Here is a 26,186-nt window from a genome sequence, read left to right as displayed (position 1 = left end):
GTTGTATAAGTTCTTTATATATTTTGGATATTAACCCCTTATCAGATAGATTACTTGTGGATATCTTATTCCACTCAATACATTGTCTTTTGTTTGGTTGATTGTTTTCTTTGCTGTGCAAAAGCTTTCTATTGGGGCACCTGGGTGGCTCAGGGGGTTAAATCCTCTGCCTTCGGTTCAGGTCATGATCCCAGGGTCCTGGGATTGAGCCCCACATTGGGCTTTCTGCTCAGCGAGGAGTTTGGTTCCCTTCCTCTCTTTCTCTGCCTACTTGTGATCACTGTCAAATAAATAAATGGAATCTTAAAAAAAAAAAAAGAAAGAAAGAAAGGGAAAGATTTTTATTTTGACACAATCCCTATAGTTTATTTTTGCTTTTATTTCCCTTTCCTGAAGAGATAGTCTAGAAAAATGTTGCTACAGTTGATGTCAGAGAAATTACTGCCTGTGTACTCTTCTAGGATTTTTATGGTTTCAGGTCTCACCTTTGGGTTTCTAATCCATTTTGAGTTTTATTTTTATATATGATGTAAGAAAGTGGTTCAATTTCATTCTTTTGTATGTAGCTGTTCAGTTGTACCAACACCATTTATTGAAGATACTGTCTTTTTCCCATTGCATATTCTTGCCTTCTTTGTTGAAGATTATTAATTGACCAAATAATCATGGGTGTATTTCTGGGCTCTTGATTTTGTTCCATTCATTTGTCTATTTTTATTCCAGTACCATACTGTTTTGATTACTACAGCTTTGTAGTGTATCTTGGTATCTGGGATTGTGATATCTCTAGTTTTGTTCTTCTTTTCAAGATTACTCTGGGTATTCAATAGGGGCTTTTGTGGCTCCAGTCCTGTGAAAAATACCACTGGTATTTTGATAGGGATTGCATTAAATCTGTCAATTGCTTTGTGTAGTATGGACATTTTAACAATATTTTTTCTCTCAATTCATTAATATAGAATATCTTTCCATTTATTTGTATCATCTTCAGTTTCTTTCATCATTGTTTTATATAGTTTGCAGAATATAGGTCTTTCACCTACCTCCTTGGTTAAGTTTATTCCTAGGAATTTTATTTAGTTAGGTGCAATTGTAAATGGAATTTTCTTAAATTCCTTTTTCATTATTAGTGTATTTAAACGCAACAGGTCTTTGTATATTGATTTTTTTTTTTTTTTTTGAATCCTGCAACTACTGAAGTCATTTATAAATTCTGGTAGTTTTTTGGTGGAATCTTTAGGGTTTTCTTTTTTTCAAAATTTTATTTATTTATCTATTTATTTTAGAAGATTTTTATTTATTTATTTATTTGACAGACAGATCACAAGTAGGCAGAGAGGCAGGCAGAGAGAGAGGAGGAAGCAGGCTCCCCGCTGAGCAGAGAGCCCGATGCGGGACTTGATCCCAGGACCCTGAGATCATGACCTGAGCTGAAGGCAGAGGCTTTAACCCACTGAGCCACCCAGGCACCCGGGGTTTTCTGTATATAGTATCATATCATCTGCAAATAGTGACATTTTAATTCTTCCTTACCAATTTTGGATGCCTTTTATTTCTTGTCTGATGCTTGTGGTTAGGACTTTCAGTACTTTGTTGAATACAGGTGGTGAGAGAGGACATCCTTGTCTTGTTCCTGATCTTAGAGAGAAAGCTTTCAGCTTTCCACCATTGAGTAGGAGTCACAAACTTCTTTATACCCTGACCAGAAATGGGGTCATCTATTCCCGTAATACACTACTGTAATTATGGTAGCTAAGATTTTTTGTATACTTTTCCCATGTGCCAGAAACTTTTCTAAGCCTTTATATCCTTCAAAATACCCATAGTAGGAAGGTACTATTACTACATTATTGCTGTTATTACTTTCATTTTGTATCTGAGGAAACAAATAAAAAGAGGCATTGAAAGTTGTGTAGTTAGTAAAAAGCAGATCGAGGAGGTAGGGTACACTCTTGATCACTAAATTTTGCTGTCCTTCAAATTTTATGTATATAGTTTCTCATTTTTGTGTTTTAACAAAACTGTAGGTAAATATATATAGTATGACTTTTTCTGAGTGCTAGTCTCCGGAAACTGGTTCCCATATGTGACACCACAAAACAGGTCACTAGACCTGGCCCCTCTAGATTTGCCCCAAATTATTGTATATCAAACAAAAGAAACATAGTACTCAGGTATATGCTTCTCCCCTCCGCCCCCCACCAAGATGTGACATTCCATTTGGAAGTCCTCAAAATACAGTCTCATTACTGGAGAGTTGTGCCTTGTAAAGTTATTGTTAATGCCATTTTACACCAATAAGTTAATATTCACCATGTATCCCTAAGTCTTGCACAGTAGGCTGTTTATAAATATTTATCGAAATAATACAGATGTTTGGAGAGAAGATATGTTGTAGTCTTGCTAAAGATGACAATAACACAGAGGCCCTTAAATTAAATATATAAAGAAGTCACTTGGGGAATTATATGCTGTTCTATGTACATAGCTTATAAAGAATTAATGCTCACTTTGGGTCATCAGCCTTTCAGGGATATGGTCAAATAGAGATCCAGAGAAGTAAAGATTCTGAGGAATCTGAGGTGCCTGGGTGGTGCAGTTGGTTAAGCATCAGACTCTTGCTTTTGACTCTGGTCATGATCTCAGGGTCATGAGATCAAGCCCTGCATTGGGCCCTGCGCTCAACACAGAGTCTGCTTATTTCTCTCTCCCTCTCGCTCTGCCCTTCCCTGCCCTCTCTTTCTCTCAAATGAATAAATTAATCTTTTTTAAAAATTCTGAAGAATCTCGAATTATGAGGTGAGTCTCAAGAGAGAAGATGATAGTTTTCAAATACTAAACTAAAAAAAAAGTATGTGTATGTATATTTTAGATTTTTAATTTTATTTAATTCTTATAAAATCTCTTTTATAGGGGTGTTATCTCCTATTGGGTTAGGATGTATGTTGGGTGCTGAATACATTTATTAAAAAGTAATAAGTGGCTTAAAAGATAGAGAAGTTTATTTCTCTCATTAAAATTCTAAGCTGATGTGGTGGCTCTCCACTGACAAGTTGTCAGGGGCCCTGACTTTATCTTGTTGCTCTGTCATGCCCAGGGTATTGTTCTCATCCACAGGGACTGGTCAGCTTATAGTAGCCAAATGTTGGTATGTTTCTGTCTCCTTTGTACTCTCTCCTTTTCTCACCTCTTCTTCACCATTCTTGTCATTGATTCAAATTCCTGCCATTTGTCAAGAGCTGAATCAAATATCTCATTGGCTTTATGCCCATACTTGTCTCAACCTACAATCCACCCACTGCTTTCCTGCCATGTGTACTACACATAGTGTGTCCTTAATAAATGTCTGTTACGTGTTGAATGAATGAAATCCTTCCTCACTGTCTCAATCTGATTTTACCTTTCACTCAATTTTATAGTTCTTGTTTTTACCCCCCAGTCATTTTACCCAAATTTGTTCTTTTAATTGCCTTCATAAAAAATTTCCATGCAGTGTAAACTTATGGTAGTAAAAATAAATACAAGAAAAGGTAGAAAGAAGTATTTAATTGTTTTTTGGGGTGGGGGGTAGACAGGGGAAGTGTCATGGAAGAGAATTCCTTAGTAAGGCTTTGAAAAAAGTCTAGCTGGAGAAGGAAATGAAATGATAGAAGAAATAGTACATATACACAGTGGCAAGGCACAGCGGCATGGTATGTGCCAGAAGCACTGTGAATCCAGGTTTGCCCTGCTATCCAGGCGTAGAGCATTTCTATGAAATCTTTCCTAAGGCAACGGCATAAGGTAGAGAGTACCACCCCCCTTTCCAAAAGTTCACATTCTGCCACTTCACGTTTAGGAAAGATCCACTTTATTTAATGGTAACATCTTTTTTTGTGAAAGCAAAAATCCTCTTCAGATTTCTTTCCGTTAGCAGGCACTAATGTAGGTCTCTCCTAATATGAAGAGACAAGACACAAACTTTCAGAGAGAGGCATAGTATTAACAGTATTTTCTACCCTTATTTTCTGGTTCTGCTTTCTACAGTTTTGATTACCAGAGATCAAGTGCAGTAAGGAAGATCCTCCTTCTAAGATGTAGTCAGAAGGTGAGCATTAGCCTGAGGCTGTGGCACAGTGCCTGTGTCATTTGACTAACTCAGCACAGACATTTCGTCATCTCACATCATCACAAAAAGGGAGAGTACAGTATGGTATTTTAGGAGAGAGACCACATCTGTTTCCTTGTTAGTTATCTTTGCCAGTCTCTTACTGTGCCTACTTTATAAATTAAACCTTATCATAAATATGCATAGGAAAAAAATAGTATAAATAGGATTCTGTGCTATCGAGTTTTAGGCATCCACTGGAATATATCCCCCGGATATATTGGGGGGGGCACTACTATAATCGTGTATTATGCTGACACATTAAAAGAGAGAGAGAGAAGGGTCTCTACAAGGAGTCTGGACTTTAATACTCTAGGATCTACGGAGCCAAAAGCAGAGGAGTGACTTGTACAAAGTTAGTAGGTTGGCTTAAGGCTGGAATTTAAGAGAATTCTTATCTGACAACCTTAAGTTTCTCAGTAGCAACCAAAAAGGGGGAGAATAAGGAACATGGGGATCATGATAAAAGATCAGAAAAGCTTCTGTAAGTGATGGGAGAGAAAGCTGACCAAAGGCAAATCCAAAAGGCCTAACTAGAACTTAAAACGTGAATTTTAGAGGCACCTGGGCAGCTCAGGCAGTTAAGCATCCCAACTCTTGACTTCGGCTCAGGTCATGATCTCAGGGTCATAAGATCAAGCCTCATGTTGGGCTCCACACTGATCATGGAGCCTGCTTGGGATGCTCTGTCTCTCCCTCTGCCCCATCCCCCATGATTTCTCTCTCTCCCTCTCTAAAGAAACCATGAATTTTAGTGATGGCAGTGTGTATGTTTCATGCATTCTTCTCCAGCAGTGCTTATAGGATTGAGATAGGAAAAAAGTGAACAGAAGGTTTGATCCAGGTTTGTAGGTATGTGAAAAGGCCAAGGAGGCAAGGGAATTAGTGTGTTGGTGAGAAAGGAATTTTAAGCAGTTGCTCATGGGGTCCATACTTCATAAGGAAAGAAGCCAGGCCAGGAAGATAAATCAGGAAAACAAAATGGTTAGATGATACAGGTCTCAGTGGTTGTAAAGAAAAGTACGTGTGAAAGGAATGAGGATGTGACGGAGTTGCTGGAGTCAGAGATGTGCTCAGAGAGCAGGATATTGAAGCTTTGAGGATCCGTCCTTCAGTTTTGAGTCAGGAGGGTTGGCAAGGTGCAGTGTTACTAAAGTGGTGGGTGTGAAGACAGGCATAGGGCAAAGAACTCTGGGTGTAGGGTGTTAGGTCATTTGCATGGTGTTAAAATAGCCAGTAATGACTGCAAGTGTTGGGGCCAAAAGAGATCAAAAAAGCAGTATTTCATTGGGACATTAACTAGGAGAGGAAGAAATTAGTCTTACATTATGGCTTGATGTTACATGCCTCAAGTTTGGAAGTAGAAGAGTTACAGCTTACAAATAACATTGCGGGGTTAGGAATATGCTAATGCTGCCTTCTGTGGAAGATGGGGGTGGAAAATAAACATCACCTACTCTCAAAGACTTCAGCACAGTGTTCTCATGAGATAGTTGATTTCAGTTAAGCAGTGAGTGGAGTGTTGTTACATGAAGAGGTTGAGACTGTAAGAGTGTACTTAACTTTCTGGGATCAAGGTTTCAGGTGACACGTCAGATGAGTTGGGAAGGAGAACAGCAACAGGAGAATGAATCACAGCAAGGAAGAATAGAACAATAGGGAAGAGCCTGCTGGGGATTCAGAAGGGCTAGGCAAGGACCTGCATCTTAGTCTTCTCCTGTGTATTACAGGGATGAGAGGTATGCATAGAACTGAATAGCCTGAAGATTTCTAATATGGACATGAAATAATTTAGTGCTCTAAGGCCCAGGTTATACGAGACAGTTGTTCCAGCTGTCTCTACTACTTCTAGGCTTGCATGAACAAGGTCATGTGTGTCTTGCCTTCCACTTCCTCAGAAGCCTTCTCCTTGATCATCTGTGTCTCTGTTTCACAGCCCCTACCTACAGATTTGATCTTTACCTTCCCTAATCTTGTCACCCTGTTTCAGAGGATAACTGTTCTTCCTTCTGTTTAGTGCCAACACTCCCCTGTATCGCTGACCCCACCTAACTTCCCTCTGTCTCTCTTTCTGTACAGTTCTGACCCAAACTTCATGAAAAAATAATCGCATTTGCTGCCTCTTAAGCATTCCTTCTTCCTGCCTCAACCCTATACTCTGATAGCTACCCCGCCAATCAGTGGAAACCGTCCTTGCTGACCTCATCAGCCACCCCTAATTGCCATATCTGGTCAATATTTTCTCATTCTCATGTTTGTGCTCTATTTAAAGTCACCTGGCAAGTACCAATTTCTTGAAACTTGACTACTTTTTTTTTTTTTTTTAAGATTTTATTTATTTGACAGAGAGAAATCACAAGTAGACGGAGAGGCAGGCAGAGAGAGAGAGGGAAGCAGGCTCCCCACTGAGCAGAGAGCCTGATGCGGAACTCCATCCCAGGACCCTGAGATCATGACCCGAGCCGAAGGCAGCGGCTTAACCCACTGAGCCACCCAGGCACCCCGAAACTTGACTACTTTTGTTTCCATGAATTTTCGTCTCCACCTTAACCTCCCACTTCTGATTCCTCTGAGGTCACTTATGTTTACCTTCTTTTCTTCTCTTCTTCTTCCTTCTTCTTCTTCCTTCTTCTTCTTTCTTCTTCTTCTTTCATATTTCTTCTTCTTCTTAACTGACTTTATTTTTTGAGCAGTATTACATTCCCAGCAAAATTGAGGGGGAAGTATAGAGAGTTCCCATGTACCCCCTGTCCCACACATGCACATCTCCCCCATTGTCCACATCTCCCAGCAGAAGGTATGTTTGTTACCATTGATGGACCTACATTGACACATCATTATCACCCAGAGTCCGTGGTGGTTTTCATTCAGGTTCCCTCTTGGTGTTCTATAGCCCATGGGCTTTGACAAATGTGTTCTGACGTGTATTCACCTTTGCAGTGTACAGAATAGTTTCAGTGCCCTCAAAATCTTCTTTGTCATTTATTCATTCCTCCTTTTCCCTAAACCTAGACTCCATTCATGAGCCTTTTCTAGAGTTTCATATAATTGGAATCATACAGCAAGTAACCTTATTCAGATTGGCTTCTTTCACTCAGTAATAGGCGTTTAAGGTTCTTCCATGTCTTCATAGCTCGATAGCTCATTTCTTTTTATCACCAAATAATAATTTGGTAGTCTGAGTGTACTACAAATAATCTGTTCACCTACCATTCATTGTATATGTATGTGTATATATACATGTGTATATGTGCGTATACATTTATATATATTTATTTTTATATATTGTATATTTATTTATATGATTTATAAATTTGTGTATATTAATTTATATATATGTGTATGTATAAAATTCCATTTATGAGAGTTACTTAGGGTGGTCATATTCATAGAGACAGAAAGTAGAATGATGGTTGCTAGGACCTTGGGGGAAGAAGGAATGGGGAATTATTTAATGTGTATAGAGTTTCACTTTTACAAGAGGAAAAGAGGTCTTAGAGATTTGATACAGCATGAATGTGTTTAAGACTACTGAACTGCACACGTAAAAATGGTTAAGATAGTAAATTTTATGTTATGTGTATTTTACCACAAGTTTTGTTTTTAGTTTTTTTTTTTTTTTTTTTTTTAAGATGTGTTTCTTGGACAGACAGAGATCACAAGCAGGCAGCGAGAAAAGGAGGGGGAAACAGGATCCCTTCTGAGCAGAGAGCCTGATGCGGGGCTTGATCCCAGGACCTTGAGATCATGACCTGAGAAGCAGAGGCTTTAGCCCACTGAGCCACCCAGGCGCCCCTCTTTTTTTTTTTTTTTTAGAGAGAGAGAGCAGGCACACTTGGGGGAGGGGCAGAGGGAGAAGGAGAGAGAGAATCTCAAGCAGACTCCACACTATGTGTGGAGCCTGACATAGGGCTTGATCGCACAACCCTGAGATCATGACCTGAACCAAAACCAAGAGTTGGATGCTTAACTGACTGAACCATCCACATGCCCTTTACCACAATTTTTAGATGAAAAAGTATTTCAGTCCCCCCATTTTTATTTGATCAAGCCAATTACTTACATATTAGTATATTTAAGTAAAGTTGATTAGTATTAAAAAGAATGTTTTCTTCTTTTTAAACTTAATGGTACAGGAACATTTTTGCCATGAATTTTCTGCAATAGCATTGATGGATCCATTCAGTTATTCTGCAACTATGTGATTTCTTAAATTTAAGACATATAGGTTTATGTTGTAATTAATTTTTACCTAACAATTTTAGGCAATTCCCTCTTTATCTCACTTGTATTTGTGCTTTTTAAAGCGATTTTTGCTTGTACTATAAGTCTTGAGATATATCTTATTTGTTCATAACAAATAGCATTTATTGATAATATCATGTCAAATTTATCCTTTATTAAGTGTATTACCTTAATAAATTTGTTCTTTTTTATAAAGATTTTTAAAAATTTATTCTTTTGAGAGAGAGACACAGACAGCATGAGAGAGAGGGAGAGCATGCATGCAAGCAGGAGCAGGAGGAAGAGGAAGGAGAGAGGAAGAAGCAGCCTTCTCAACGAGCAAGAAGCCTGATGTGGGGCTCGATCCCAGGACCCTGGGATCATGACCTGAGCTGAAGGCAGACGCTTAGTGGACTGAGCCACCCAGGCACCACAGTAAATTTGTTCTATGAAAGTTCTGTATAAGACATTTACTTTCATCTTTTGCATGAGCCCTTTCCATTATCTCAAAGCATATATCCTTCATAACCATTGATGAATATATTATAATAAAATAATATATATTAACATATAATTGTTACTGTAAACATAGGTATAAAATACAATTTTTAATCATCAGAAAGTCTGTAGTTTAGTGAGAGATACTGACACATATATTGTTAAATGCAGTACAGAGCAGAGTGACAAAGTCTACAGTAAATGCACAAATCAAATTGTATGGCAGTTCAAAGAAGAAAGAGAGCATGTGATCTAAGCTTTGAAAGATTAGTACGAATGGAACAAATAATTCTAAAATTTATATGGAACCAGAAAAGACCTCGAATAGCCAAAGGGATATTGAAAAAGAAAGCCAACGTTGGTGGCATCACAATTCCGGACTTCAAGCTCTATTACAAAGCTGTCACCATCAAGACAGCATGGTACTGGCACAAAAACAGACACATAGATCAATGGAACAGAATAGAGAGCCCAGATATAGACCCTCAACTCTATGGTCAACTAATCTTCGACAAAGCAGGAAAGAATGTCCAATGCAAAAAAGACAGCCTCTTCAACAAATGGTGTTGGGAAAATTGGACAGCCACATGCAGAAAAATGAAATTGGACCATTTCCTTACACCACACACAAAAATAGACTCAAAGTGGATGAAGGACCTCAATGTGCGAAAGGAATCCATCAAAATCCTTGAGGAGAACACAGGCAGCAACGTCTTCGACCTCAGCCGCAGCAACATCTTCCTAGGAACATCGCCAAAGGCAAGGGAAGCAAGGGCAAAAATGAACTATTGGGATTTCATGAAGATCAAAAGCTTTTGCACAGCAAAGGAAACAGTTAACAAAATCAAAAGACAACTGACAGAATGGGAGAAGATATTTGTAAACGACATATCAGATAAAGGACTAGTGTCCAAAATCTATAAAGAACTTAGCAAACTCAACACCCAAAGGACAAATAATCCAATCAAGAAATGGGCAGAGGACATGAGCAGACATTTCTGCAAAGAAGACATCCAGATGGCCAAGAGACACATGAAAAAGTGCTCCATATCACTCGGCATCAGGGAAATACAGATCAAAACCACAATGAGATATCACCTCACACCAGTCAGAATGGCTAAAATCAACAAGTCAGGAAATGACAGATGCTGGCGAGGATGCGGAGAAAGGGGAACCCTCCTACACTGTTGGTGGGAATGCAAGCTGGTGCAACCACTCTGGAAAACAGTATGGAGGTTCCTCAAAATGTTGAAAATAGAACTGCCCTATGACCCAGCAATTCCACTACTGGGTATTTACCCTAAAGATACAAACGTAGTGATCCAAAGGGGCACGTGCACCCGAATGTTTATAGCAGCAATGTCCACAATAGCCAAACTATGGAAAGAACCTAAATGTCCAACAACAGATGAATGGATCAAGAAGATGTGGTATATATACACAATGGAATACTATTCAGCCATCAAAAGAAATAAAATCTTGCCATTTGCGACAACATGGATGGAAGTAGAGCGTATCATGCTTAGCAAAATAAGTCAAGCAGAGAAAGACAACTATCATATGATCTCCCTGATATGAGGAAGTGGTGATGCAACATGGGGGCTTAAGTGGGTAGGAGAAGAATCAATGAAACAAGATGGGATTGGGAGGGAGACAAACCATAAGTGACTCTTAATCTCACAACACAAACTGAGGGTTGCTGGGGGGAGGGGGGTTGGGAGAAGGGGGGTGGGGTTATGGACATTGGAGAGGGTATGTGCTTTGGTGAGTGCTGTGAAGTGTGTAAACCTGGCGATTCACAGACCTGTACCCCTGGGGATAGAAATATATGTTTATAAAAAAGTAGGAAAGAAAAAAAAGAAAAAAAAAAAAAAGAAAGATTAGTACGACTTTTCCAGTAGGGGTAAAATGGGATAGGAGAATGTCAGACTTTTTGACTTGTGTTTATTATTAAAAACCATCTTAGGGATGCCTCGGTGGTTCAGTTGGTTAAGCATCTGCCTTCGGCTCAGGTAATGATTCCAGTGTCCTGGGATTGAGCCCCACATGGGACTTCTGGCTCAGCAGTGAGCCTGCTTCTTCCTCTGCTTCTGCCTGCCACTCTTGCCTGGCTTTCTCCCTGACAAATAAATACATTAATAAAATCTTTAAAAAATAGAAACAACTGTCTTAAAGAGCAGTACATTAATACTGAATCTTCATCAGGAAAGCATTTTCTAGTATAGCCTTTTTGTAAAACAGACTGGCGATTCCTCACGTGTGAAAACTGAGTTCCATATAACCTGGCAGTTCCTCTTAATATACCTAATTGAAAATGAAAAAAAGTCAACATAGGGGCGCCTGGCTGGTTTGGTCAGTGGAACATGAGAATCTTGATCTTGGGGTTGTAAGTTCAAGCCCCACGTTGGGTGTGAAGATTACTTAAAAATAAAATCTTAAAAAAAAAAAAAGAAAAAAAATCAACACAAACTCTTATACATGACTTTAAATAGCAACATTAATCATAATAGTCAAAAGTCAAAACAACTTCAAAGTCTGTCAGCTGATCAAATGGGTAAATGTGGGACATCCATACAATAGAATATTTTTCAGCAATAAAAAATGAAGTACTGATACATGCTACAACATGGATGAACCTTGAAAACATCATGGTCAGTGAAAGAAACCATCACAAAAAGCTATATATTATATGATTTCCTATTCTGGACATTTCATTTAAATTCAATCTATAGAGACAAAAAGTAAATTAGTAGTCACCCAGGCCTTAGGGGCTTGGGGGGAAAGGGGGAGTGACTGCTGATGAAGTTTCTTTTGAGGGGATGAAAAGGTTCTAAAACAAATTGTGGTGGTTTCACAATCTGAATACACTAAAAACCATTGAATTTTACATTTTAAATGGATGAAGCTTATAGTGTGGGAATTATGTGTCAATAAAGTTGTTTTTAAAAAGCATTTTATGGTGTACCTAGCCAGTTCAGTCCATAGAGCATGCTGCTCTTGATTCGGGGTCATGAGTTCAGGTCCCATGTTGCGAGTGGAGCCTACTTAAATAATAAAAATTAAAATAAATAAATAATAATGGGGCACCTGGGTGGCTCAGTCAGTTAAGCATCTGGCTCTTGATTTCAGCTCAAGTCATAATCTCATGGATTGTGAGATTGAGTCCCATGTTGGGCTCTGTGCTGAGCATGGAGTCTGCTTTAGATTCTCTCCCTCTCCTCCACTGCTTATGCTTGAGCTCTATCCGTCTCTCTAAAATAATAATAATAATAATAATGATTAATAAGAAAGCATTTTCTGACAAAACTCTATTAAACCAATCTAAGTCCTTGGAAAGTGTTCTATACAGTTCATTCTTTCATTTAACAAATATTCGTGTGTCTACTATGTGCCAGGTACTGTTGCAGGCAGTTGAGCTGTTTCTATTACTTTTCACTTCAGTTTTTCATAAAATTATTTTTCTTGGTGATTATTCTCTTATTTGTATATTTTGCAATAAACATGAGTTAAAAACAAGTGTAAAAATTATAATATCTTAATTTTTATTAGTCTGTTAGAGTATGTATAGTGGCTATTTTTTTTTATAGAGTCCACTTTTCAGGATCAGATTTTACATATTTGTACTATGTTGAGAGGGGCAGCTCGGTGCTTTAAGTCCTTCAGCATAGAACTCTTCCAGCTCAGGTTATGATCTCAGATCTCAGGGTTGTGAGATGGAGCCCTGAACTGGGCTCCATGCTCAGTGCAGTCTGCTTGGGATTCTTTCCATCTTCCTCTCCCTCCCCTTCAGCTCATGTGCAAGTACTCTCTCTCTCTCTCTCTCTCTCTAAAATAAAACTGTGTTAAGAATTAATTTTTGTGGCAATTTATATAGACAAAAGCAATTTTAATCATTTCAGCTAGTGAGTTATTTTAGCCACTTTTTATAAAAAGATTTATTTATTTGAGAGAGAGAGAGCATAAATGCATACCCAAGAGTGAGGGGAAGGGCAAAGGGAGAGAATCTTCAGGCAAACCCCGCCCCGTCCCCACCCCTCGCTTGGAGCCTTGATTTCAAGATCCATGAGACCATGACCTGAGCCAAAATCAAAGGTCAGCCCTTAACGAACTGGGCCACCCAGGTGGCCCTTGAGCCACTTTTATGCTTATTATTGATACAAATAATATTTGTTGTAGATTGGATAAAAAAAACTTTAGAATTTTTCTTTCTTAGCTAAACCAAGAGGAAATTTTGAGCATTGCCCACCAGCTCTATATTACAGTTTAGGGAGCAAAGATCTTTGGGGTCAAAATGTCATGCTTTGGGGTAGGAGAGGAACAGACTTAAGCAGGAGCACTGAACCGTAAAAGTGGACAGTGTGGAGAACATGTCTAGGTAGTGAAGCAGAACAACATGTTTGGGGGCTGTAATGAAGGGCAAGACAGCATCTGGGATCAGATGATGCTATTCTGCAAAGACCGAATTTTATTCTGTATGCAGTATGACCTTGAACCCACCATACCCTTTTTTTTCTGATCTTAAAATTAGTTCAAGGTAAGTATAGAGAATTTATAGGAAAGTATATAAAATTACAAAGACAAAAATATTACCCATCAGAGATAATTACTGTTAAATTTTTATGAAATGTACCTTTCCAGTTTCTCCCCATTTGTTTTTTACACAGATGAAGAAAAATTACATACACAATATTTATTCTGCCTTTTTTTACTATTATAAGCATCTTCCACATTATTAAACACTTTAGCATGTTATTTTAATAGTGGCAAATGTAGTATTCTTTCATGAATGAACTATAAATAACAATTCTTCTGTTTTGGATATTCTTTTATTTATTTATTTTTTTTGAGAGATAGAGATCACAAGTAGGCAGAGAGGCAGGCAGAGAGAGAGAGAGGAGGAAGCAGGCTCCCCGCCGAGCAGAGAGCCCGATGTCGGGGCTCAATCCCAGGACCCTGGGATTATGACCTGAGCCGAGGGCAGAGACTTAACCCACTGAGCCACCCAGGCACCCCTGTTTTGGATATTCTTATTACTTCCAATCTATCCCTTCTCTTGCCCATTCTGAGCTCTTTCCCACAAACATTTGAATGTGAGGTACAAGCAAGCTCTGTGATGATGTGTGGTAGGCAGCTGAAAGTTTATGTCTGAAACTGAGCAAGATTGCCAGGATTGCATAATTAGATTTTTAAATAATCCATATGGACAAATAATAAAAACCAGAGATGACATATAGAATGAAACATAAAGGCTGGAGGATAAAACTTTGTAGCAAAGATCTATTAAGGAAAATGAGTCTAAAATTTTCAAGAGGAATGTGGTTGTCACAGAAGCTACCTGAAGAAAAATCTTTAGAGGAGAGTGTTCAGCTCTGCCATAGTATGGGAGAGAGAAAGTGGTGTGAGAACTACTCTCTTTATTTGACAATTAGCAAGTCTGGTGAACTTTTTTTTTATTGAGGCATAACTAACATTGAACATTATGTTAGTTTCAGATGTACAACGTGATGACTTTAGACTTGTATACGTTACAAAATCACCACCACTACAATAAGTCATCTGCCATCATATGTAGTTACAAAAATTTTTTCTTGTGATGAAAACTTTTAATATCTACTCTCAGAAATTTTCAAATATGCAATACAGTATTATTGGTATAGTCACCATGCTGTACATTATATCCTTGTGACTTAATAACTGGTAAGTTACCCATTTGATCCACTTATCCATTCATACATCAGGACACTGAGGCTATTTTCATATCTTGGCTATTGTAAGTAAAGCTTGTTTATTATTGTTAATAATCTTTGTTTTTGTTTTGTTTTCTATAAATGGATCTTATGGTAGTCTTATTTTTAATTTTCTGAGGAACCGCTGTACTGTTTTCCACTGTGGCTGCACCAACTTACATTCCTACCAGTAGTGTACATGCATTTCCTTTTTTCTACTTCTTTACCAGTATTTATTTCTTGTCTTTTTGATTCTTCCCTTTCTGACAGGTGTAAAGTGGCATCTTATTGTGGTTTTGATTTCCATTGGCTTGATGATTAATGATGTTGAATATCTTTCCTTATACCTGTTGGTCATCTGTATGTCTTCTTTGGGAAAATGTCTACTCATTTCCTCTGCCCATTCTTTAATCAGATTTTTTTTATTATTGAGTTGTAGGAGTTCTAATTTTGGATCTTAACCCCTTATTAAACATATGATTTGTAAATATTTTCTCCTATTCACTTCAGTAGACTGCCTCTTCATTTTGTTGATGGTTTCCTTTGCTCTGCAGAAGCTTCTCAGTTTGAAGTAGTGCTGTTTGTTTGTTTTTGTCACCTTTTCTTTTAGAGTCAAGCCTGAAAAATCACTATCAAGAACTATGTCAAGGAGCTTACTACCTGTGTTTTCTTCTGAGAGTTTTATGATTTCAGGTCTTATGTTCAAGTTTTTAATCCAGTTTGAGTTAATTTTTGCGTATGCTGTAAGATAGTGGTCTAGTTTCATCCTTTCACATGTGGCTGTCCAGTGGTGAATTTCAGAGTGTAGTTTCGTTAGAGTCATAGGAGCAGAATCCAAGATTTAGGAAGTCAGGGAGTGAGCAAGTGGTGAAGCAGCAGAAGTATAGAGTGTAACTGTGCTTTTGGGAACTTTGTTAATGAAGAGGAGAAAAGTGAATTAGTTAAAAGGGGGAAACAGGAAAGAACAGTAGTTTTATGTATTTATTTTTAGAATGGAGACCCAAACATTCTAGGTTGGGGCAAAGAAACAGTGTAAGAGAAAATAGGGATAGAAATATTTAGAACAAATCCATGATTGAACACCTTTCTGTTATATCAAAAAAAAATTATTTTTTCCTTTCCTGAAACCTGTTTACTAGTTTCAGAAGAAATTCTCAGGCTTTCCCTAATCAAATGCTATTCCCAAACATTGTGGCTTAGAAACTAGCTTACACCCAAGTCTTACTTTATCTTAATGAAATGAGGAAGTAACCATAGTATTGATTTTGGACCTTACATGTTTGCTTCATTTCATTTTAGTGAGTCATAATTAGCATAGCATTGGAATAAACTCATTTAGTGACATTTTCTTTCTAGTTAAAATTCTATATATTTCCTTGTTTAAAGACTGCAGCTACATTTCAATAGCCATTTCTGGGAATTCTCTAGTGCTGGTGTCTAAACATAGAATTGTTAACTTTTTTTTTTTTTAAAGATTGTTAACATTTTATCTTGTCTTGTTATCTTTTGAGGCCAGGTCAGGGTCCCAGAAGGTCTTGTTTTTGTGTTTTGTTTTACAAACAGAAACACCCCTTGTTACACAGAGATGTATCAGCCTGGATGAAGGTCTCTGCATTTTGGTCATTTCATATGGGTAAGGAATGACTTTCAGAAAGCTCAAATGACTGTCTTCCTTGGAGTGTCCTAGAAACATCACTCTTTTCTCTGCATCCAAGGCAGAGACAATTTTAGAATTAACAGTCCCAGGAACATAGAAAAGATTGTTCATAGTCCCTGCAAAAGAAAATAATTGGATCTAAAATTTTGCTCACAGGCTAAATTAGTGAATTACTTTTTATAAGCAACCGTAAGTGTCCTTTACAATTTCTATTAATGGATTTCTATTCATGAAAAAATCAACTTAGTCATTAAGTTACCAATGCTAAGCATTTTTAATTATAGACAACTGAGCCCTATAAGCGCTCTCATTATACTAACACAGTGTAAGCCTTCATGAAACAACTAGGAATTCAGTAATACCTGCTGTATTAGCTCTTGCCAGCTCCTCATTTGAGAAACAATGTGTGAGTGCCAAGTAAACCAAAATGAATTTGAGAGTTATTTTTGCTAAGGTCACCCATATAAAACCAGCATCCAAGAAAAAAAAAAAGCTGAGAAGCTATTTAAATATTCATTGCAGTTTTTCTAACTCACCTTCTCTGGTCCCCCTGGGGTTTCCTTCCATGTGAGGAATGGTATCAGACCTGTCAAGCAACACAGTATGATGCATAATCACGGAGCTTACACTGACTGTGGTAACCGTCAGCAGGAGATACCCCGGGTTTCTGCCACTCAAGAAATCTCCCAGCCACAGGCTCAGTATTGTCCTTCTCTGTTCTACCCTGGACCGCATCCTTTTGCTGCCATCCAGATATTTCTCTTCCATCTCTTCCCCAGACCTCCCTTCAAAGTAGCACTCACCAGACTGTGTTGCCATGACTTATTTTAATTCACTTGTTTTGCATTAGTTTTTCCTCACTATTATATTATTAACATTATTTTTAAGAATTACCAAGACAGCCAGAGTAGAGCCTTCACAGCACAGTTTTCCTGCTGTTTTATCGCATTCCAGCTGTGTCACTAGCTCATTTCACTCCAGATTTCAAGAATATAAGCATTCTACATTCTACATTCTACATTCTGTATCTCCAGATCAGTCCTAATGGGCGTGCATGTTCTTTTGAATTCACTACTTAATATTACTGTAGCAAATAAACCTCCTCTAATACTCTAGAGTTTCCTTTCAATAGTTATGCTTGTGAAAATATCCTTCCGTAACACACAGCAAAACTTCACTGAAGTCCCATCTTTCTTGCTCTCAATATCTTTTATTTGCAAGGCAGCTCCCGACACATATAAAATGTCTCAGGAATTTATCAAAACAAGAGAATAATTTTACTCAGGGACTCAGGAATTGTATCATAGAAAAAGCTTTTGAGTGAAGTCTGGATTCACAACCTTTTGTTCTTTACACAGTGCTATATATATGTAAAATCATAGTACTATAGATATATGATTTATATATGAATAATGTAAGTAATTATATTTTATATATGACTTATCTATATAACATACATATATATATATATATATATATAAATTAAATATCATTTGATTTTTGGGTACCTGGGTGGCTCAGTTGGTTAAGTTTCAGCTCTTGATCTCAACTCGGGTCTGGATCTCAGGATTATGAGTTCAAGCCCCACACTGTGCTCCACGCTGGGTGTGAAGCCTACTTGAAAAAAAAAAGAAACTAGACTTGAGCCCAAGTCTTCTGAGCCTAAACTTTTTTCCCTCCCCAGTAGACTGTGTAGATCGGGTTGGATGGTAAGAAAAGAACAGAGCACATTTGGGAGGCACCGCAAAGGAGAAAATATCCCAAAGGCAAGTGTGCAGTGCAGGGACATATAGCCCAGGTAGGAAATAGTGGGTAATTCAGTTTAGTAAAGAGTTGGTGAAAGTAAATTGCAGGGAATCAAATTTGGGAGGTTAAGGGCAGGCCGTGAGGGCTGAGGTTGTAGTTGAAGAATTGGCCATTTAATCTACAGACAAAATGGAACCATGCCATTTCTTGATGTGGAAAGTGGCTAATTGAATATGTGATGGAAGATCCAAGCTGTTTACAGCTGTTATTTTTACACGTTTTTAGACTATGCAGAGAGAACAAAAAGTCCTTTTGTTCAAAAACAAAGTATTTTTGAAAGAATAGGTAACTCAGTAACTTGGTTTCTTGCCCTTTTTTTGATTCTTAAGGTCTTTTAATTCATGTTTCTTATTCTTGCACAACATTCTTGTCTTATTTAGAAAGGATACCTGTGTAGTAACTTTTTGCTTTGCTTTGCTTTGTTGTTGTTTGGGTTTTTTTAGTCCTTGCGTGTCTGACAGAAATATTCTTTTTTCCTTCAAACACAATGGATAGTTTGGACTAGGCATAGAATCCACAGTTCACATCTGCTTATTAGTTCTGTGAAGTTAATCCCTTTTCCCTTTAAGAGTTGTAGAGAACATATTTTCATTCCTATGTATATAACTTGATTTTAAGTACATGTGTTCATGAAAGATTTCACCTTATTGAAATAGGGAAGCTTTGTGTAGTTTTCTTTTTTTTCTCAATTAAAATTTTGACTTATTCAAGTACCCAAAAACATTCTACAGTGGAACTGTTATACGATGCTTCTACTGTGCTGTGGCTGACATACACACAACCACACTGTTTGCAGAGGACTTGAAATGCCACTGATAGTTTAAAAAACTGTACACCTGGTGGAGAAGTGAGGAGGACAGTTTAATGCTTCATTTGGATCCTGCGGTGCATCAAATTAAACGACAGCTCCCATCAGCAAACACGTGTTTCATGATGATATCCAAGAAGAAATGGTTGGTAGTAGACCATTCAGAAACGCTTCCCTTAAAAAGTTTCAGATCATAACCCTTGCAGAAAACACTGATGCCCAACACACTGATTCTTGGTCCAGGAAACATGGGTCTTCCCGGTTCTACATGGCCAGGGTCCCACTACAATCCCATTTGTGTGCTGTAACTGTGAGGCTCCTTTGGACCAAACAGAGAGCAGGTGGGTTCTGTACACCATCATTCATCGTGGATGGCAGTGTAAAAAATGATCCAATTGACCATGACCAAGGCAACAGATGTCATAAACCCTTCTTTTGTGAGCTCCCATGTGCCACCATATTCTTCCTCCCCTATCTGTAGGTGGTTGCTGCATTAGAGGTCCAGGACTCCTGCACTGATCAGCAGAATCCTGCTATTCCCAGGAAACCTCACAATGGTTAACACTCCCCAAATGACACCTAGGACTACAGGGATGATCTGTTGGAACCAGCAGATTGCATCAAAAAATTCGTCCTTGTCCTCTGAGGCTGCATCGCTCTGCAGCACCTTGCTCCAGACAGAGACTTTGTGGGTCCTGTTGGCCAGCTGCTGCTGAGGTGGCTCCTTTTTTTTTTTTTTTTTTTTAAAGTTCTGTGTAATTTTTGTTAAATTTTCTGAAACTGTCTTGTGTATTCTTAAATTTGTAGTATAAGGTCTTTCCTTAGATTAGGAATGGGTTTTTCTCTGTCACTTCATTTTTTTTTAATGTTTCCTTCATCTCTACTCTCCTCTCTAGAAAGTAGGAAAGTAATGCTATATAGAATGTGTATATTTACAGCAAAATAAATTAATTTTCTTGGGTGATAAAATATTCTTGTTAGGGGCGCCTGGATGGCTCAGTGGGTTAAGCCTCTGCCTTCGGCTCAGGTCATGATCTCAGGGTCCTGGGATTGAGTCCCACATTGGGCTCTCTGCTCATCAGGGAGCCTGCTTCCCCTCCTCTCTCTACCTGCCTCTCTGCCTCCTTGTGATTTCTCTCTCTCTGTGTCAAATAAATAAATAAAATTTAAAAAATATATTCTTGTAAAAAATACTTATTTTGATACATGAGGATCATGAAATTTTAGCATCTACTTTAACACTTGTTTCTAAATGAAGATGTTGAACTGTTAGGTTAAATGACTAGTTGCAACTCACTTATCTAGTTCATAATAGAAAACATCTTGATTTTCTATCCTTTGCTCTTTCTGTATATCATCCTGCTTTTCTTTTACTGGCTGTTAAGCTGAGAAGTTATAAATAGAAAAACTGTGTTAACTGACAGTTGAACTGGGTGCTAGTCTTCCTTTTTTATATTATTCTAATGGTTCCTATTAAATGCTTATAAATGTGACCAAAAAGTATATAGAAAAAATAATTTATGACTATATATATATGGGAACTTAAATACATGTCCCTTTTGGCAAACATAAATTCATATTTTACTCATAAAAACAGCTACTCAGTTATCATACTATAAATATTGGCATAATTTTGTATACTTTTAAAAATATGACTTTTCCTGTTAGGACATCTGCTAAATCACTGAATCACAATCTTTCTTGCATGTTACTACCAAAATTTTTTAAAAATATATTCAGATTATGAACATTTAGGTATTCAAACATTTATTTGGAGACCTACTGTATGCCAAGTAGTAGTGTGTGTCTCTAAATGAAATGTCTCTAAATGAACCCAGGACAGTTCTAGGCTGGGGAGCCTGGATGGCTCAGTCAGTTGAGCATCTGACTGCTGGTTTTGACTCGGGTCGTCATCTCAGGGTTGTGGGATCAAACCCCACATCAGGCTCCATGCTCAGCAGGGAATCTGCTTGAGAGTCTCTCCCTCACCTTCTGCTCCTTCTCCTGCCCACCTAGTTCCTGCTCTCTCTCAAATAAAATCTTAAAAAAAAAAAAAAAGGAAAAGGAAAAATTCTGGGCAATGAACAGTGATCTGTGGACAAACTTGCCTGCATTAGAGCATGTTTTCTCTTCCCTTCCTCATGATGAAAGAGGATCCCCTTCTTCTGTTGAGCCCCAACTATTGTTCAGTTCACATCCCTTTTGACATTCTCAGAGATGGGTCCGCCCTGGTGCCATTATTGATACCCCCTCAAATCTTTGACTTTTTCTTTTTAGTGGTTGTTTCCTATCAGTGCTAAAACATGCTTAAATCTCCTGCATGTTAGTTGAAATCTTCTTTCTACCCCATGTCCCTATCTGACTGCCACCTCGTTTTCTCCACTATACTACTACTATCTCTACCTCCTATAGTCATCTGCCTTCCACCCTCACCTTTGCATTGAAACTACACTTGCTGGTGTTCTCCATGTTTTCAGTGACTTCATTTTTGCTACTTTTTCATCATTATCTTACCTGCCCTCTTTGAAACAATTGATATTCTTGGACAACGCCTTCTTAAAAATCCTTTCCTTGGTTTCAGTGACAGCAGGATCTCCTTTGCTTCTCCCTTTCCCCTTTGGTCTCCTTTGCCTGCCCCTTTCTCCTCCCATACCTTACATATCAGTGTTCCCTAGAGTTCTAAACTCTGCCCTCTTACCTTCCTACTCTACCCACTCTCCCTGAATGGCCTTATCCATACCCATGATCTGAATAACCATTAACATGCCAAGGACTTAACATTTGTACTTTCAGCTGTGTGCTCTTTTTGAATTCTAGGTCTATATATCTGTCTACCTACTGGACATTTCTGATGAGGGACTCTCAGGCTCCTCAACCTCAAAATGTCCAAACTCTGGATCATTTCCTTCACAAACACTACCAGCAGAATGAACGAATGAATGAATGAATGAATGAATGAAAATCCCCTGTGTTCAGTTTTTTCCGCTGAATGTTAGTACTGGCCACCCAGTTTCACAAGTCAAAAATTCCTCTAGAGTGCAAGAGATTCATGAATGCTTAGTGTTGTAACTAAAAGTCACAGTTTTACAGATCTATTTTATCATTGGAGTCTTAAAATGTATATATTTTTTGCTTCAGTTCCCAAAGGTTCATTTTCTCATGAATCTATATCACTTAGAAAATGGAAACCTCCTTTGATTGTTGAAGAAAATTCCCTACTTATAAATTTAATCATTATTTCTCTCTGGTGGACAAATGTAGGTAGACTTAGAACTACTTATATTCTTAATAATAGCAACTTCTAACATTTATTATTGAGATCCACTGTAAGCCAGACACTGTTCCAAACACTGTGTGTAATAATTTACTTAGTTTCCAAAAACTGCCTTGAGGTGTAGGTGCTATTACCACCCCTGTTTCGTGGAGGAGGGGACAGAAGTGCAGAGAGGTTAGGGAATGTGCCCAGTATGACAGCTGACAAGTAGCAGAGGCAGGATTTGAACCCAAGCAGACTGGCTCTGGATATAAGCCCTAACCTTCATGCAATAATATTGTCTGGCAAAACAGCTTGCATTCCTTACAGCAGTTTTTGATCCCTGTTTCTAAAAAGTTTAAAATACTTGAAATTACCAAGGCATGGCATAATTTTAAATATATGTGTAGAGTATACATATGCAAGTTATTCTTAGAATATTAAAAATGCAGTTTGCTGGTATAGTAACTAAGTTATAAAAAAATGGATCCATAATTTTCACTTTATATTAATTTTTAAAGACTTTTTAGACTTTTTTTTTAATCTTGGAGGATAAACATTGGTCATAGCAACATTTATCTTCTTTTAAGTCCTTTGCTTATGTATTTTACAATCAGCAACTTTATCGTTTATCTTAGAAATACTTGACTTTCCACAGTATCAACACAAATCCTATTCTTTTGCTTTGTTTCTTGAAAGTGGTTAAGCAACCATATAAAACTCATAGGAAATTAATGACTCATATAACGGAAAACATTACTAAATGTGACTTTTGTCTCAGTTGCCAAGTAGTCTGAGTTTGTTTCCATGGTAACCCATCAGTATAACAAACTGTCACGAACTAGCTTTGCCACTTTTTTTGTTTGTTTTTGTAGTTTGGACAGCTTTCTGGCAGCTGTGTGTATGTGCATGTATATTTGCGTGCATGTGTACACATTAAATATTATCACAAAAAAATCTTAGTAATTGCCTTGGGCATGCAAAACTTTTTCTTTTTTAGAGAAATTGTTTAATATTCCAGGGCTATTACTCTCATGACAGAAAATCAAAAAGATCCCCTAAATTATCATCTTTTTCTACTTGAATTCCTTTTAAGAAAGGACAGCTATTTTTAAGCTTGTAATTTTTTAAAAGTTGTTTCAAATATTGGTTCATTTGAAGTATATGTAATCATAGAAGCATCTGCCAGAGACAAGGCAGAGAAAATAGGAAAGTAGGACTGCATCCTGGGAGATGAGGCCTGAATGGAATGAGGGAGGAAGCCAATTTGGCCAGTTCTTGGCAACCCCTCCCCTGGGTGGCAGTACCCAAGGATACAGAATGGCAGACATTGAGGCATTCACGGGAACCAAGGCAGACATGACACGAGGCTTTCAACTGAACCTGAGTTGGGGAATGATTCTTAGAGCAGGTCATTTAATTCTTAAGTAAGAATTAAATGGGTGAAGGTAGAAAGTTGAAAGGGAGAGTAGATGGCATACAGAGGAAAGAAAACCTCGTGAACATACAAATGGGCATACAAATGAGAAATAGTGTGAAGTACATGGGGAATGAGAAGCAGTATGAGACAGACAGGGTCAAGAGACTAACCTAATCATAGCAATGTTAAGTAGGTTGGAGCGAATCTTCCAAGATATGGGGAAGTGGTGAATTATTTTATTATTTAAAAAAATTTTTTTTTTACTTACTGTAGAGAGAGAGTGAGGGGGAGAGCCAGAGGGAGAGAGACTCTCAGGCAGACTATGCACCGAACACAGAGTTGGACGCAGGGCTCAGTCCCACAATCCTGAGATCAGGACCTGAACTGAAACCAAGAGTCAGACACTTAACTGACTGAGCCACTCAGAACCCCCCTTCAGTGAAGAAGGATTTTAAACAGAGGAATGACGTGAAATTTGTTTCATCGAAGGAGCTCTCTGGTAGCAATGAAAAAGGTTGATTTGAGTGAGGACCATTTAGGAGGCTGTTGCCATATTTCAAGGAAGAGGACTGAATTGAAGGACTGAATGAGGGTAGCAGTGCTAGACACAGAAAAGGGGTTGATTTAGGAATAATTGTGAAATAACATAGGTAGGAGTCAGTAGTTGGGACTGTTTATTTGTGACTGATGCATGATATTTATTTATTCAGTCAACAACTATTTATCTACTGTTTACTGTGGTTGGCAGTGTATTGTCCAGAGTGTTTTGCTTGGCTGTTATTTTTGCCTTCACCATTTCTGAGTTTGTCCTTCAGTAAGGATTCTTTGTTGTGTGATATCATGAATTAATTAATGATCATGTACACTTTTCATTGCCTTAGTTCACCCCAACCTGATCCCTTGGCTCATTACTTTCTTACTTTCACATAAGAACCTGCTCCCGAGTCTTAGCATATATGTTAGTCTACTCCTTGGGAGACAGTATTCATGTGTCTGGATAGTGTCTTAATTCCTAGGAAGTGGATCTGAGCTTATTTGTGGCTTCGTTGGGTGGGGCTATACAGGTCATGAAAAATATGTACATTATATACAAAAATGTGCACAAAACATTTCATCCATAATATTTTATTTTTTAGCTTTATTGAAGTCTAATTAACAAATTAATTATATATGCTTAAGGTGTACAACTTGATGGGGCACCTGGTTGGCTCAGTCAGTTGGGCATCCAGCTCTTGATTTCAGCTCAGGTCATGATCTTAGGGTCCTGGGATCAAGCCCCTTGTTGGGCTCTGACTCAGTGGGGAGCTTGCTTGGGATTTGCCCTCTCTCCCTCTGCCCCTCCCCCTAGTCTTGTGTGTACTCTCACTGTCTTGCATTCTTTCTCTTAAATAAATAAATGTATTATTTTTAATAAAATAAATAAATATTTAAATATTTATTGTTTTATATTTATAAATATTTATATTTATATTTATATAAATACAAATGTGTATATTACTATAAACAATATCTATATTTAATAAATAAATATTTATAAATATTTATAATAAAATTAAAATTTATTGTTTTATACCTTTTTAAAAAAAAATTTTCAGCATAACAGTATTCCTTGCTTTTGCACCATACCCAGTGCTCCATGCAATCCGTCCCCTCTCCAGTACCCACCTCCTGATTCCCCCAACCTCCCACACCCCTACCGCTTCAAACCCCTCAGATTGTTTTTCAGAGTCCATAGTCTCTCATGGTTCACCTCCTCTTCCAATTTCCCTCAACTCCCTTCTCTTCTACATCTCCCCTTGTCCTCCATGCTATTTGTTATGCTCCACAAATAAGTGAAACCATATGATAATTGACTCTCTCTGCTTGACTTATTTCACTCAGCATAATCTCTTCCAGTCCCGTCCATGTTGCCACAAAAGTTGGGTATTCATCCTTTCTGATGGAGGCATAATACTCCATAGTGTATACGGACCACATCTTCCTTATCTATTCGTCCCTTGAAGGGCATCTTGGTTCTTTCCACAGTTTGGTGACTGTGGCCATTGCTGCTATAAACATTGGGGTACAGATGGCCCTTCTTTTCACTATATCTGTATGTTTGGGTTTAATACCCAGGAGTGCAATTGCAGGGTCATAGGGAAGCTCTATTTTTAATTTCTTGAGGAATCTCCACACTGATCTCCAAAGAGGCTGCACCAACTTGCATTCCCCCCAGCAGTGTAAGAGGGTTCTTCTTTCTCCACATGCCCTCCAACACATGATGTTTCCTGTCTTGCTAATTTTGGCCATTATAAGTGGTGTAAGGTGCTATCTCAATGTGGTTTTAATTTGAATCTCCCTGATGGCTAGTGATGATGAACATTTTTTCATGTGTCTGATAGCCATTTGTATGTCTTCATTGGAGAAGTGTCTGTTCATATCCTCTGCCTGTGTTTTGATATAAATATTTTAGAACAGGTAACTTGAGATGTTTAGATTTATGTATACATTCTAAAATGATGACCACAATCAAGCTAATTAACATATACATCACCTCACATAGTTACCTGTTTTTTCTGGTAAGAACACTTAAGATCTGCTCTTTTAGCAAATTAACAATATGCAATACAGCATTGTTAACTATGGTCACCATGAGGTATTTTAGATC

The 26,186-nt window shown here is 37.9% G+C and overlaps 1 protein-coding gene and 1 pseudogene across 3 annotated transcripts in view; one reads left to right on the top strand and one right to left on the bottom strand.

Annotated features, from left to right (window-relative positions):
- Positions 1-26,186, top strand: part of FAM102B (family with sequence similarity 102 member B) — an 85,365-nt gene that overhangs the window by 8,907 nt on the left and 50,272 nt on the right. Inside the window, exons 1-2 of one of the 3 annotated variants that reach the window (XM_032301528.1) lie at positions 6,797-7,000; positions 18,046-18,050. The exons of the other annotated variants lie outside the window; for them this stretch is intronic. Coding sequence (XP_032157419.1) covers positions 6,947-7,000; positions 18,046-18,050 — 59 coding nt within the window. The 5' untranslated portion in view covers positions 6,797-6,946. Of the gene's footprint in view, positions 1-6,796; positions 7,001-18,045; positions 18,051-26,186 lie in introns of those variants that run through there. 3 annotated transcript variants of the gene reach the window in all.
- On the bottom strand, positions 18,743-19,596 carry LOC116566891 (annotated as a pseudogene).

Source organism: Mustela erminea, chromosome 10, assembly GCF_009829155.1.
Source record: "Mustela erminea isolate mMusErm1 chromosome 10, mMusErm1.Pri, whole genome shotgun sequence".
NCBI lineage: Eukaryota > Metazoa > Chordata > Mammalia > Carnivora > Mustelidae > Mustela > Mustela erminea.
Note: the sequence above shows the minus strand (reverse complement) of the source record. Positions and strands in the feature narration are given on the sequence as shown.